General features: G+C 34.3%; 1 protein-coding gene across 2 annotated transcripts in view; it reads left to right on the forward strand.

The window, feature by feature from the left end:
- Positions 1-15,594, forward strand: part of LOC126914678 (carcinine transporter-like) — a 53,131-nt gene that overhangs the window by 33,990 nt on the left and 3,547 nt on the right. The window contains exons 1-8 of one of the 2 annotated variants that reach the window (XM_050718943.1): positions 293-769; positions 8,831-9,089; positions 10,630-10,840; positions 11,624-11,882; positions 12,621-12,813; positions 13,354-13,572; positions 14,160-14,374; positions 15,398-15,573. In XM_050718943.1, coding sequence (XP_050574900.1) covers positions 8,842-9,089; positions 10,630-10,840; positions 11,624-11,882; positions 12,621-12,813; positions 13,354-13,572; positions 14,160-14,374; positions 15,398-15,573 — 1,521 coding nt within the window. In that variant the 5' untranslated portion in view covers positions 293-769; positions 8,831-8,841. Of the gene's footprint in view, positions 1-292; positions 770-8,830; positions 9,090-10,629; positions 10,841-11,623; positions 11,883-12,620; positions 12,814-13,353; positions 13,573-14,159; positions 14,375-15,397; positions 15,574-15,594 lie in introns of those variants that run through there. The other variant, XM_050718944.1, reaches the window with a different exon arrangement.

Raw genomic sequence — 15,594 nt, forward strand, 5'->3', positions numbered from 1 at the left:
GCGTTCTCGGCAGGTACACTCACCTGCGCGTCACCAGTTTATGTTTCTCGCTTTCCGGTCGCGTATACGTGTCGCGACAAAGCGACAAGGGAGAAAGAAGATTGCGATGGAAGTAAGAAGAGCGAGGAGGAAAAAAAGCGTGCAAACGAGTCACGAGGAAACCCAACGGTCGCGGTGAAACAGGAGAAGCGGCTCTTTGGGATCGTAAAATCCCCGCAGTTCTCCAGTGACGTCTTCGGCTTCGGCGTTGCTGTCGACGGGACGATCCACGGGGACCAAAGTCATCGTCCAATAGCCGCACACACGACGCTGGTGGGGCTCCGCTTTCGTCTGCACGCGCTATAAAACCCCACTAATTGTCCACGCGGCGAACAGTCGGTGCGTGCCCCCTTTTAAACGACGATGTAGTGCGGCGTCCGAAAAATCGAGGATCTCGTGCACCCAAGATCACTGTGACGATCGAGATCGAGCACGTGTCCTGGATTTGGATCACAGGATCACGAGAGTCGTTGCGATCCGCAATTTTTTTTATTACTTTTCCCGTTTCCGTTTTATCCTGTTGGAACAGTGAAAAGACATCCGAAAGAAGAGGGAAAGAGTAAAGTTTGTTCGAAATCGACTTATCGAGTCGGACAAAAGTGAAGAAGCTAGATTTCATTTTATTTCTGTGACTTCTGCGGAGAGTTCCTCGTTTTAGAAATAAAACCACTACAAGATCTGTGATACACCGAGTGAAGTTTCGCGTTGCTTTTGGACGATCGTGGAAAAGGTAAACGTTTGTTTGCACGGATCATTCGTATCAATGTGTCGCGCGAGACTTGAATTTTGGTACAGTGATTCGTCGTGAAAGTATTTTAACGCTGGTCGTAAAAAGCTTTGGTGTATAATGTATGTTATCTGTTACACGAAATATTATGAAGTATATCGGGAAAAACTTGTTCGATATAATCATACCTGTGTTATCTTAGCCGTGTCTCATTACGGTGATAGTTAAGCTTCAAAATGTTTCGCCTAACACCTATATTATAATATCTACTATATCCATAAAGGACTTCTATAAGTATTTGAGCATTTAGCATAGATAACATACGCATCTTTATTGTATGCGTTATATAAAATATTTAAAAATTTCTTTAGTATCGGAATGAGACATGACTATTGTAGGTCAGTTAAATTTTTAATCAATCTGAAAATCCATATAGGAGCTCTTGTGATATTCATTGATTGCGAACATAATACACATGATATATTTACAAAATATTTGCACAAATGTTCAGATATTTTCACGCGAGCTACTGTATGAAATTTTGTTTGCTATTTCGTGAAGAGGGAAAAGAAGGAAATTCTTTCATTGCTTCAATCGCGTTTTATCTTTCATTAATACTTGCGTCAATAAACTACTTAGATGACCAAATTTCCCTCGTGGAAATAGAGATAACAACTAAAGAGAAAGATAACAACTAAAGAGAAAGATAACAACTAAAAGTTTGGTATTTGCCTCGATCAAGTTACATACATATCATTTCTTCGTGATTACTCGGTCTCTTTACTTCTTTTAATTTTCACGACGAATTTAATTAAAATCTGAGCCAATGACTGCTATAACACTGCTATAATATAATAATATACGGCTCTTAAGATTGGAAGTTTCGTTAAATATCACGATATAATGGTGGTCCATTAATTGATCGAGATTTTGACTTATTAAATAAACAATTTTGTCCTTATTAGTTGTTTAAAATGTCTTCGTGATGTGACAATCAGTGTATTTATGTTAACCCTTAATATACTGATGTGCAGTGACTTTAGCGTCTACATTTATTTAGTTTAGATATTTTACTAATTATTAAAAACATACTGCAGACAATGTAGTAGAGCCTCTCTTATCTGAAATAATAGGAAAACGAAATTTCATTTATCCAAATACAGTTTAAGAGTAATCGACAGATTCTTTAAATATTTATGAATCCATAATCAGATAATTTTTTCAACTTAAATAACTACACAGAGTTACGTTTTTTATTGTACTTCGAACCATCGAAGTTCTTCTACGAGTGCCACGAATGCTTCGGCATGAGAATATATCTCTTCATTAGCATTTTCGTCTGCTGTTTTCATTTATATAAAATCGTCATTATTATCGTCTATATCGCGATGAAACATTTCATTACATCAGAATATTTACAGCTTTTCTACCGTTGCCAACAACTGAGGAATTTACGTGCTTTGAATAATTTTTAATTATGTTTTTCTTGCTTTAATGTCTGTGATTCTGGCTTCTCCAATATCGTGTATTTTTGCTAATTTTGTTGCGCTTACGTCACTTTCCAGTTTTCTCGTTTACATCGCATTTTCCCGCGATAGTTAGAACGTTTCCTAGTTTCATACCAAATTCGTATGATCAGAATTCAATGAATCAAATCAAGGGAAGAGTACATTGTGTATTAACACTGATGATATACGTATGTACATATTTGAAACGGAAAAGGGCATTCGTTACTAGGAAATATTATGTTTGGATAATAGAGCGTTCGGATATTAGGGTATTTGGATAATACCGTGATATACTTTTGCTACATCCATTTCGGTGTAACAAATAGGAATAAAAACATTAAAAAAACAAATTGAAATGATTTGTATGAGAAATAGAAAAATTACCACAGTGTCTTAGAATGTTTTAAGATATTATGTACATCATTTTGCTTCTTTTGTTTATTATTTTCAGTAAGTGAAACACACCGTCTGTGCTAGAATAACTAAGAGTAAGTGATTCGTTAGACGTTTCTGAGAAACTGTGACTAATTCCGAGTACAACATACGATAGAATGGTAATAATAGTGAAACTTATATACTAGGTAAACATTTCTAGTAGGCATTATTATGACAAAAATATAACAGTACAAAGTAACTTAGGAGTAACAGAATCGTAAAATTCTTTAAGGACCCTTTGTGAAGAAACATCGATGATGGCATAAACATTGGTATGCTAAGAGTTGAAGGATAAACGTCTATAGAATTTTGATAGTATCTGTCAGATATCTGTATCTCGTTGAAGATGAAAAGCACCAGAGATTTCCTAGAACTCTGGTTCATTTAACAGCTAATTATTTTAGAGAAGGTTAGACAGAAGAAATATGATAAATCCATTTCTGTTGATTTTCTAATTGTAGCGCCACTTGATGATCAAGTATAAGGTTGAAGAGGAATAAACTTATTAGATCAAAGTCTTTTAAAGCTTACTTATTCTTTCAAAGATAACTAACAAATCCATAAAACTTTGTAGAAAGTTGTTTAATCACAAAGTTACATAGATCTTTGAAATAGAAAATTTCTCAGCTGTGTATTCAATCTTAATGCTATAAATTAGCAAATCAGATAAAATCACTGACATCGGATTTGTTGTTTTTGGAATTTCTAAAAATATCTAAGTGTTTTCGATAGTATCAGTGTTCACTTTTATTGGAACAGATACGCGATTATATATACTTATCCATTATCATGATATTTATCGAGACTAATTATGTATAACATATTTAGATGGGTATCAAAAGGTCGGACGTTTTAATGATAAAATTATCTTTTTCTAAAGAACGTAAACTTAAAAAACGACTTATCTGCCTACTTATCTATGAACTTGGTATGCTTAAATGCCACGATCGACTAACAAAGCATTGTACTACAAAATACCAATCGAATCCGATCAGTGAGAGGTAAACTCACTATTCTAGAACAGGTGGTCAAACACTGCAATTAAGCAACAAGAATAGGACAACCGTGACTCATATAATCTTTCAGAAGCCAAAATGATTAACTCTTTGTACACTAGTTCTTGCATTATCTTGGCACACGGTGTTAGTGTTCAATTATTCTAGAAGAGAAATTACTTCCATAAGCTCAATTTGTCGGAAAAAAGAACGCCGTAAACGATCATAAATTCCGAGATAAATAAGAAAAAAATAATTCCAATATTGTTGCTGGACTATGAACTTTTATCATATAAAGCAATAATTGATCTAACTTACTCATTGTGTGAGTATTACAAAAAATTTTTATTTCATTCCATTACATTTCATTCGCTGCTTATTATGCAAAAGCTTATACGCGTTAAATATGGTAGAACTCGATTAATTAATCGAACTTTTACCGATTCAAAGCACTCAATTGAGCGTGAGCTCGTATCATGCGAACGAGAAAACGATGAGTAGCGGAGAAAATTGGTGAACTCCTGTTATACGAATTCCAATCAATCCATATAAATTGTCCATCAGAAAAATCAGATAATTGTAATTGCAATCTTAAATAAAATTTCTGTTTCTATCGACTACAATAAGTGTTTTAATATATAATATTAAGAAACAATTGATTCGAAACGCCGTTATAAATAAATAAATAGAACAATAATCCCTTGAGCACGATGCTATTGCAATATTAATAATAACCAGTATACACGAGCATTTCTTTCGTTTCTTTTCTTCGTTTTCCCTTACGACCAAGAAAAACACCAATCAATAGGAAGACTCATGATTGGAAGTGAAATCAAACGATCGTTCCACTTTGTATTGTTACGAGTCTATGAGTTTGACTTTGTAGTTTGTGCGAGTTCCGTGAGATCGAAACGCCAAGCTGTATCTCGTGTGCATCGAATGAATTTCAATGGTTCGATCGCGATCACGATCGCTTTCCCTGATCGATTCGAAGGCGAGAAAACTGCCCCACGGGAAAAAATCACGTATGCAAACTATATGTATCCATGCTAGCCATGATCGTTCTTATTAATTAGTTCTGGGATGTAATAGTTGTTCAAGGTGCGTACTTTTGTGTAACCGGTTACCAAGAACGTTTGACACGCGCTTGTCCTCGTTGTTAAACGTCCAGGCCGGAACGGAAGCGATCGGTCGATAACGATCGTCCTGAAATCGTTAAGTCACTCGAGTTACGACGATCGTTACGAGCCTCCATTTTCATTGGTGCGTCGGTGGATGAGTTATTGCTACTCTGCTATGCGTTTTTAATAGAAAAAGGTCGGTTTTGAAGTTGTGTTCAATATTCCACACGTAGCTTTTGTCGGAGCATACGTTTCCATCGATTGTTTCTCATTAATTTCACGGATCGATTACTTTGGGGAGGTTTCTTACATTTTTTAATCGTAAAATTATTGGTAGTGATATTTTTTTGGTATACCATATTCTAAGCGATCTCGCTTTCTTAATGTTGTAACAATTTTCTAATATAGGTGTCTTGCTAGAAATTGCAATGTAATCCTTAATCAAATTTTGGAACCAGAATTATTTAAAATCATTATATCTAGCAATGTACGAGAAATATTGCTATACTTGCTTCATATAAGTTATTATATATACATAGACAAATTATTTGCATGCACAGATATCACTTGCAATTTCTTTTTCAGAATAAGGACGGTACCTGATGGGCAAAATTGTATTAATTTAGGTGGTTATGGCTTAACGTTAGGGATAAACACGTGTTCGTTTTATTGCACGCTTTACGCACAATCCGGAAATCAATGCTAACTTAGTTGATCGTTGTTCAAAGCAAACAATTTATCACAGCTGACTAGTTGCTACGTAGGAATGTGTTTATTCAGTATTTTTATTAAGGAAAATGTATTTTTAGTGTTGTATACTTCATGTACATGCAGATGCAGCTACAACTCGAATAATTACTGATTAATGATAGCAATCTGCTATAATTGACTAATACTTACTATAATACGTTTACCTATTTTGCATACAATTTCTTTTATCTTTTTTTTTTTTTTTACTATGAGCAAATGGTGTTGGATCGAACGCATTATGTATTTTTTTCAAATTTTCTTATTTTATATTTAATATTTTTATTTTATAGCTTCCTTGAAAATTCTATGAAAATTAGGGTGTTTAATGATTCGAAGATTATAAAATTCGAAGATCGTGAAATTAGAAGATTCGAAAATTCAGACTGAACAATTTGGAGATTTGCAACCTTGTGAATTAAAAGATCCAGAATCTTTTAGACCTACTAAAAAATTGTGTATTCAAAAATAGCATATTCTCTTTCGAAAACATTTTTCTCAGTTTATCCTATTGGAAAATACAAACTCCATATATCACTTGAACCTCGATTAGAATCTCAATTAAAGTAATCATCATTCCACACAATCATTATCACCAAAAATGCCATTCAATTTGTGGCAGAAAAATTCTTTTCTCATGTCCATCGACATACCGTTGTAATGTAAAGTGCGTTATAGTATACGCAAAATAATTTATGCAAATGTTACCAAGCCCCTAGAAAATAACAGTTATGTCACGGACTGGTCACTTCCGGTTCTCTCGTCATTAATACTCTTTTTTTTTTATCTAAGTTCGTGGTATTCGCAACGAACATTAATTACACAGAACCGTAATAAATAGCCATCTATACTTATGAAACATCTATGTATGGATTGTTTTAAATGTTTTACACATGTGCTACATCGGTGATTAATCGAACGCGATCATCTCTTAGATTTCGTGTAAGATCAAATCAAACCGCAAATATCCTAAAAAGCATTTCATTAAATCAATAATATTTTAAACGAAATTAATTTTATGAGAAATTTTATTGAACGCCAGTAAATTAACGATATTTAAATAATAAATAATATTTCATCAAATAAAGAAATAATTAATTAATTAAAGCTTGGAGGAACGATTTTATAATCGATTTAATCATCGATCTATTTTCGAAATAATTTGCAAGATTGAGATTTGAATCGCGTAAATTGCACAGTGTAAATATCACATCGTGTTGTACGATGGTTGAAAAAAGCGAGTTTATGCAAAAGAGGATTTCTCTTTCGGGGATAAAAAGATTTCTTAGAGGACGAAGGTGGTTGGAAAAGCGTTTAATTGGCGGCAAATTAAGAACTCAATTATGAAAGGAAGCAAAAGCTTTCGCGCGTATATTTTATATTGAAAATGATTGCTCTTGATTCAACGTTTATAACGTTGGCCTTCGTGAAGTAAAAGTAAAATAGCGTTCGCTAACGGTGTCGAATTTTTTCTTAACGATTCTAGTTGAATAATATCAGTTGAATAATACCAGAATTTGTCGGGATTATTGTAATAATAATTTTACTTACTTTTTTTAATTATCGAGTAATTAACTGTAATAATCGTTCACTGATAGAATCAAATCTTTATCGAAAATTTTATTTAAGCAAGATTCAAAGATTAATACAAATTACTACGACGCTACAATAATTTTGTTTACTTCTTTGATAAGCACATAATCTTTACGATAAATATCTTCTTCGATAATTTTATTTATATAATACCTACTTGGATTTTTTAATAATTAACTATAATTACTGTTTTATCGATGCTTGTTTCTTAACTGAATAATCTTTAAAAAAAAAGGCAGCAATCGTGTAACATTCTGCACAGTGTCAAAATAAGTAGAAACCAGAAGTATGGTGCTCCATTACCTAAAATTTTCATGAACTGTCTTTGGAATTAATTAATTATTATTTACACGTTACGCACAATACATTTTATGTATTTTATGATAATTTCTTCTAAACAAACTTTTCTATTCCAATGACAATTTACATCTGATTACATTACATTTACAATTCGATACATTTTTATTTAACAGTCCTCACGTCCCAAAAAATATTATCTTCCCATTTGCAAAAAGGATCTAATAAGAAACAAATTATTTAAAGGACACTCCAGTTAGAACGTACAAGTGACAGCAATAAGCCTTCGATAGTATCCTCTATTTTGCAATAACCTTGCAAAAATGTTCAAGGATCTTTCCTTTTCTCTTCCTCTCTAGTAAATTCAAATCACTTTTTCCAGTATACCTTGTATCGCCTTGAATTAGCCTTTACCTAAGATTATATCGTGTCAAAAAGTAGCATGGCGATATATCTAGACAATACAAACACCTACTTCCTTTCATCTCGACTTTAGACTTCATCTTCTTCATCTTGAATTCAACAATGTGGTTCACCTCACCTTGAACCCGTTTAAGAAAATTTAACGAAGGAGAGATTTCTCCGCTTAATAAGATCATAACACGTTGATAAACATGAGAAATTATCCGGCTAAGTGTAACAAAGAGATAGACATAAGAGAACTTGCTACTAAAACAACAGTCGCGCACATGAAAGTACTCGGGCACTTATACAAACCTTTGGTGATTTTTATACGAAACACTTTGAGATTTCATTGACACTGAAGTGAGACACGATTGTCGTAATTACATAGAGAAAATTTGAAACAGATCTAAACGTGTATATAGAAATTACAGATAATTATTGGAAACATATATTATTGTTATTTTATATATAAAAATTACCAGAGTATTTGAGCAGTCAATTATTCGCTAAACTAATAAGAATAATAAGCCACGATGTACGTAGTAAGATCATCATTATGTGTTATATACATATTAATTTTTCATTTAAAATATATATTTACGAAAATATATACATTGTCTCATATAATTTTAATATACAATCTCAGATTGATTCCATCAATTTTACTATTATAATCTCGATAATCGTATCTCGTTGGAGTGTTAACGAAATTATAGAATGTTTCGTATGTAGAATGTTTCGTGATATGAAAGTGTTCGAGTACTTCCGTGAGCCACTGTATATCATAAGATCGATCACCTTGATCGTTTATCGATCTGTATTCATAAAACACATAAAAAGGCATGAACGCATTGCGGCATGAATTTATTCGACGACCTAATAATATTCCATTCACCTTGAACTTAGTTTCCTCGTAACATGTAATTCGAGTTAAGTAGGTAATCGAGGATCGTTGATTCGCAGAGATCGAGATAATGACAGTCATGGTGGAGTCCGTAAAAGCCGAGGAGGGCGAACGTCCGAAGATCGAAACCTTCGACGACATACTACCGTACGTTGGCGAGGCCAGCCGCTACCAATGGTTCCTTTTCATCATGCTCCTGCCCTTCACCTTCGTTTACGCGTTCCTCTACTTCACGCAGTTCTTCATCACGCTATTGCCAGCTGAACACTGGTGTACCGTTCCTGAACTCGAACGATGGAACCTCACAGACAAACAAAAGTAAGTGACATTTTATGTGCAATTTGTCTTATTTGAATTATTGAGTTATGTGTAACGAACGATCCACATTGTTTCTCTATGTTCGAATTTACCCTGTTACGCAATAGACATTTTCAGCTCGAGCAGATCGAAATGGTTAATAATCATGTTGATCGTATAACAAATCGATACATGTTTTCATTAAAGACGTTCCTTTCGATGTCTAGAATTAACCACCTTCTATAGGAAACAATTTATATGCATATGTACATATCTGTTCAAGTCACGTGCACGTAGTTTAAACCAGGCTTCTCGAAAGCCTGTTTGTTTTCCATGCAGGTCGCAATAAATATTCTCGACGATAGAATCTTCCACTTGCACGGAGATTTCCATTTTCTCAGCTGTGATAACGTATCGCATCGCGACAATTTGTTTCTTTAAAACGACAATATAATATCTGATAACTTGCACGAAACAACTGTGTTTATTGAATCAGGAAAATCCAGGTATCGCGTTGTATATGTAAATGCATATGTAAATATCGTGTCGTACGGGGATGGGGGAGATACCTGTAACCAGTTTGCGACGAGATAAAAATAGTTGGAAATCGCGATTCCATAGTTATACTATTATCAACATCTTTTTCACGTGTTCTATTTCAAGAACGTAAGGAATCACCGGTGAAAGGATAGGAAGTCTGGATGGCACGATTCCAACGAATCGTGTTACCGTTCTTGACGACGCACGCGAGATCTGGTTTTCTGCGACGCGTCAACGAGGAAAATCGTTCGTTACGCGTGTTTTCCATTGAATCACTCTGGCCAAGGCGAAACTATCGCTTTGTAGATCGGCGATTTCTTTGCGTTCCGGGGGCCCGCCGGAAACCAGTTTGGTCGACGACCTCCGGCAGATTCTAGACGTTCACGTGTTCCGCGAACTGATCGGCTAGAAAATTCTTACTCGTTTCGCACAATTCCTCGAATCTCCCCGCGTACCGTTTATTTGTCTGGAAATAGACTCACCGATACGTGCAGCGATCAGTAATTAAATCCCAACACAATTCGAATGCCTCGGAGTGCAATAGATACGGGACGATCGTCCATACAGCTCTTGCCTTTGTTCCTATTTTTACGGTCATTGTCTCTTTTCCTCTTTTGTGTTTTGTGCTTTTGTTTTCCTGTTGTTTTATTCTTTCACCTTTCCCATTTTTGATTTTTTTTTTTTTTAAAGCAGATTTATAAATAATAAATAGGCCGCGGATTTTTATGCGAATTTTTATATTGTTATGTATATTACTTTTGTCACTTTTTTGATTTAAGCAGGATTCGAATTAAGTTTCAAGAATTTAATTAATTTAAGATTAGGATTAAAAACTATGCACTTTTGAATAGAATTTTCATCTTAATTTTCCAATTTCTCTCCCTCTCTCTACCATTTGCTGCCATTTTTCCTTCCTTATATAAAAAAAAAAGATAAGAAAATCAAACGAAAATTAGTATTCTTAAAAATACTTCTTGAAAATTTCATCACCGTTAATGTAACGTGTTCTTGTTTTATGTAGGATTGCAATATCGATCCCTCCAGCGTCAAGTGAGGAATTGCTGGCGGAAGGTGCGACTGCGTTTTCACGATGTAAAATGTACAATGTGAACTATACCGACATATTGGAGAGTGGTATCAGAGAGGCAGACCCATCCTGGCCAATAAAACCATGTCAATATGGATGGACCTTTAATCACACGATGATACCATACAAATCTATAGCTGTCGAGGTAAAATCACAAGAGAAAATTATATTCTTTATATAAAGTAACTTGAAACTTTCGACACCGATTAATAAATTTTTATTCAAATTAAAACTGTTGGAACTGTCGTTCTATAAATATTTACGGTCCTTCATAAAGCTGCTGACGATAGCATATAATGCAGTCATTAAAAAAGAAGTCCTTGTTGGTTGCACGAACTTAGACGTAGGTGTAATTACTTGTTATGCTGCTTGCATCTTAACAGAGCTCGTTTATAGCGGAACATAAAATTAACCTTGTCATTCTTAATTATTTGTACGTCTCGGCGTATTAAATCACGAACATGAATCCGTTTATATAATGTCACATAAATGGAAAAGTGAAAGTTACAACTGTACAATAGACAGATATTTCGAATTGAACGTATAAATACGCACTTGGTAACTTCTTACGACTTAAGAAATTTTTATCGAATATTTATTATTATTATTTCTAATTTCTATTTTTACTATTTTATTACTAAAAAAAATTCTACTTAAACTATATACCTTCCACTATGACGAATTCTCTAATCATATCCAAGAATTATGCAAACTACCTCTACTATTTTATTACTAAAAAGTATTAAAAAGACTATAATTAACAAACCTACGACTAAAGTCATCAATTCTGATGATATTAAAAACCTACGCAATTTGTTATTCGTCCTTCGTTAGTCTCTTCATCTTCCATCGATTTTACAACCACGCCGTGTTTTTTCACCGAGCATAACTGGCCGCAACCATAAAGCATCCCCCATTTCTGTTTCAGCTGGAATGGGTATGCGACCATGCATTCCTCGGTTCAGCAGCACAATCGGCCTTCTTCGTCGGCAGCATTCTTGGAGGCTTAATATTCGGTTACATAGCTGACCATTGTGGCAGAATTCCGGCGTTGGTTGCGTGTAACGCGGTTGGCTTCGTCGCGTCTGTTGGCACAGCGTTTTGCAACAGCTTCTGGAGCTTCTGCCTGGCGAGATTAGTCGTCGGTACCTCGTTCGATAACTGCTTCAACGTGCTTTTCATTATCGGTGAGTCATCGAGAAAATTATAAGAGAGAAAAACCGAAACTGTTGAGAATAGGAAAACTGTAATTTATGACCTAATAATGGGACACCGGTATCGGTCCCGTTTTACGTGACGATTTACTATTCATGACGTGTCTGAATAAATGTTCATTACCCTATGTCGATTTGTTTTTTTTAAATCAGATTTTTATTCGAATTTTATGATATCAGCTTTAAGATATTTAATGGTAAATGATTTTACTGAAACTTTGTATTTTGGAATTATATCTCGTAATTTGAAATTCGTTTGTGTAACTGTATATTTATTTTAGTATTAAAATTACATGTGTCTAGGGATACTTTAAGATATTTTATTTTAAACGACAGGATACTTAATTCTGTATAATTTTCTAGTATGAAATTATATCTTTCGAGTGACTTGTTTCCCTATGGAGAATAATCTTCGGTTATACCACGAATACTGAGACATTCTCTGTTCGTTATTGAGATGAAAGCAGTGTTCCTTTTAAAATTCTTTTTAATTCAAAACGATCTTACATCGTCGATGTTAATAATTTACAAAATCTACAAATAAATCTGAATATTTGAAATTAGATTGGTAAAAGACAAAGAAAGAAAAAACCTAAAGGAAATAAGGAAACAATATTATCTTATCAAATGAAGAAATAAAATTGACGAAACATTTGGGAAGATTTCTATAACGATGTAATACAATAGCAATATCACGAATTATTCTTTCAGTGATCGAATATGTCGGTCCGAAATATCGAACTCTGGTAGCGAACATGTCGTTTGGACTTTATTTCGCGGCAGCCTCGAGTCTTTTACCTTGGATCGCATATTGGATCTCAAATTGGAGGATTCTCAGCATGGTCACCGCGTGTCCTATGGTGGTTGCGTTTATAGGACCATGGATTGTTCCTGAAAGTGCACGGTAATTTAATTCCAATTTCTTTTTCATTATAAAGATATAATACAAAGAAATTTTTTAAGTAAATTAGTATACGATAGTATAGTAAACACTTAATCTTACCACGTCCTTTGGATTATTTTTGTATCTTCGTATCATCGGAAAATTCGTTAAAAGTAATCCTCAAAGAAATATAAGAAATTTCTTTTACGTTAAAGTTTCTCTTAGAACATCAAAAGTCCTTTGACATCGGACCATAAAAATTCCAAAATTATAGCTGAATTAAATTGGGTAATATTTTATCCAGCAATACATACTATATCTTGGAATCGGTTATTACATCGATTCCTCTATCTCATAAATAAAACATCTCAAGGCCAACATCTTTCTCTCGATAAGCCATCACATTTTCAGCTGTGTGAAATAAATGATTGATGCGCAACTAGACAGCGCTATCTAAATTTGCACAAAAAGTTTATTGACACAAAACGTTGGTGAAAGTGATGATTTTGAAGATTTCTTATAGACTTTTATAACGTTTGCGTATTTCATATACTTCCGTAGTTGGTACATAACCAGTGGCAGAGTGGACAAAGCGATCGAAATGCTGAAAAACTTCGCTAAAGTGAACGGTAAAGAGGTGAAGCAAGAAATATTCGATGAATTTGAGAAAAGTTGCAAGGCAATGAACGAGAAGGATCAATCGCATAATCAATACACTGTCTTACATCTCTTCAAGCTGCCACGACTTGGTCGTATCACTATTATGCTCATCATTTATTGGTAAGTTAACCTTTCCATCATCAATCGAACAAACTACACAACTAGAACTTTTCACTTGTAAATTCTCAGCAATGATTACAATATTATTTTAGAAAAAATTAAGATACCAGAGAAATTTATAATCATATACGAAAAGATATAGATAGGAAAGATATTCAATTTTACACTTCCTTTACGTTTCTTATATTTTCTTTGTTTTTAATACCACGATAATTCCGAATCTTCCTGCATATTCTATTTCCTAAAATAGAATTAATTAAAAATATGTTCTTAACTCTCAGCCTCACGATATTCTAATTATATTACACCGTTAATTCAACCAAGTTACCAATCAGCCTCGACGCTACTTCCCTGTCTCTATAAAACCAGTATTAAAATAGACACAAATTACCATAAACTAGATACAAACTACTCGAATGAACATTAAGAGAGTATATGGAGCATTTTATGTGGGTCATTAAGAACCTGCTTAAGTATATAATTAGCATCGATAAACGTCAAACGCGAGGGAACGAGCACACGAAGGATTAATAAACGATCTTGAAGTCCAGCGTGATTTATCCATGACTCGACTGATTTTTTTCTAGGTTGTTGATGGTGTGGGTGTTTGACGGCCACGTTTGGAACATGAAACTTCTGGACCCTGACGTTTTCACGTCGTTCTCTTTAGCCTCCCTCACGGAACTTCCGGCCGCTGTTCTGCTCGCCCTTTTCCTCGACAGATGGGGCAGACGATGGATGGGTTTCGCATCGATGTTCCTCTGCGGCATTTTCTCCTTTGTTGCCATCGCCACCCCCTCTGGTAACTTCTTCTCTTTCTTTTTTTTTTTTTTTATTTCTTGATAAATGACTTGTCAATCGATATTATTCAATAAAATAGCAGGAACATGTTAGTAGCAGTGAGAAAACGGGGTTGAATTTGATAGAAAAAATCCGGTTTTATCGATCGACGTCGGTTTAAAAAGCAGTTCTCTGAAGCTTCTCAAGCGAAAGCTTTGGAAGATTGAGAAATGAAAGCTCGTGCTTGATGCAAGAATAATGTTTTTGTTAGATAGTAAGGAGATAAGCGGTAGTGTTAGAGGGTATTCGCGTTTGCAAAGATATTAAAGAGTAGAAAATAGACATTTTTTAATCCGTACTTAGAATAGAATGTTATAGTAATAAAACATTGTATTTTTATTTCCTCATCTTGCAACAAAACTTTCCTTCAAATTCTCTTTTATCGTTTATAGACAACAGACTTGAACGACATGATCATTATAGATCCGTATTATTCAAAATCGTATTATAGAGAATTTACAATTATACAATTTGGTCATCTTACTTAGTATTAATAATAATTGAATGACTTGTCGTTTATTGATAATCGCCATGATTAAAATTGGTTTTGTGCCATTCGAAATAATGCTAAACAGTATTCAAAATTCATATAATCTGACGATCTGTAATGTAATAAAAGGAAAGATATATTTTCATGTTTCATTCTACGCCGCAGAATTTTAATTACTAATTTACGTATCCTATGAAACGAAAAGAATTGAAAATCGATGTCTTATGCAACCGCATGCAAATGTTCAACTAGACAAACTTATAAAATCTTTTTATCCAAATCTTCCTCTTCTCTTCTTTTCTTTTTCTTTTTCACCTTTAAATCCTATTCAATTAATTAAGCGTAATCCATTAACGATTGACATTTATTTCTCAACGCCACATACTCGACAGGGATGACATTTAATTTTTAATTGGACCATGCGCGCATCGGGCGTATGTATCGCGCGTGGAATGCGGCGATCGTGGCATTTACATATTTCTCAACTTGTTCAAGGTCCGACAACGGTCGCCATGGCGATTATAGCGCGTCTTGGAGTGAATATTGCCGCGAATATTGGTTTCCAATATGCAGCGGAAATGCTGCCGACTGTGGTGAGAGCTCAGGGTGTGTCTTTGATCCATATCATCGGCTATATCGCCCACATTTTGGGACCCTACATTATTTATCTAGTAAGTGAATCGAAATTTCTG

The sequence above is a fragment of the Bombus affinis genome, chromosome 3, assembly GCF_024516045.1.
Source record: "Bombus affinis isolate iyBomAffi1 chromosome 3, iyBomAffi1.2, whole genome shotgun sequence".
In the NCBI taxonomy this organism is placed as follows: domain Eukaryota; kingdom Metazoa; phylum Arthropoda; class Insecta; order Hymenoptera; family Apidae; genus Bombus; species Bombus affinis.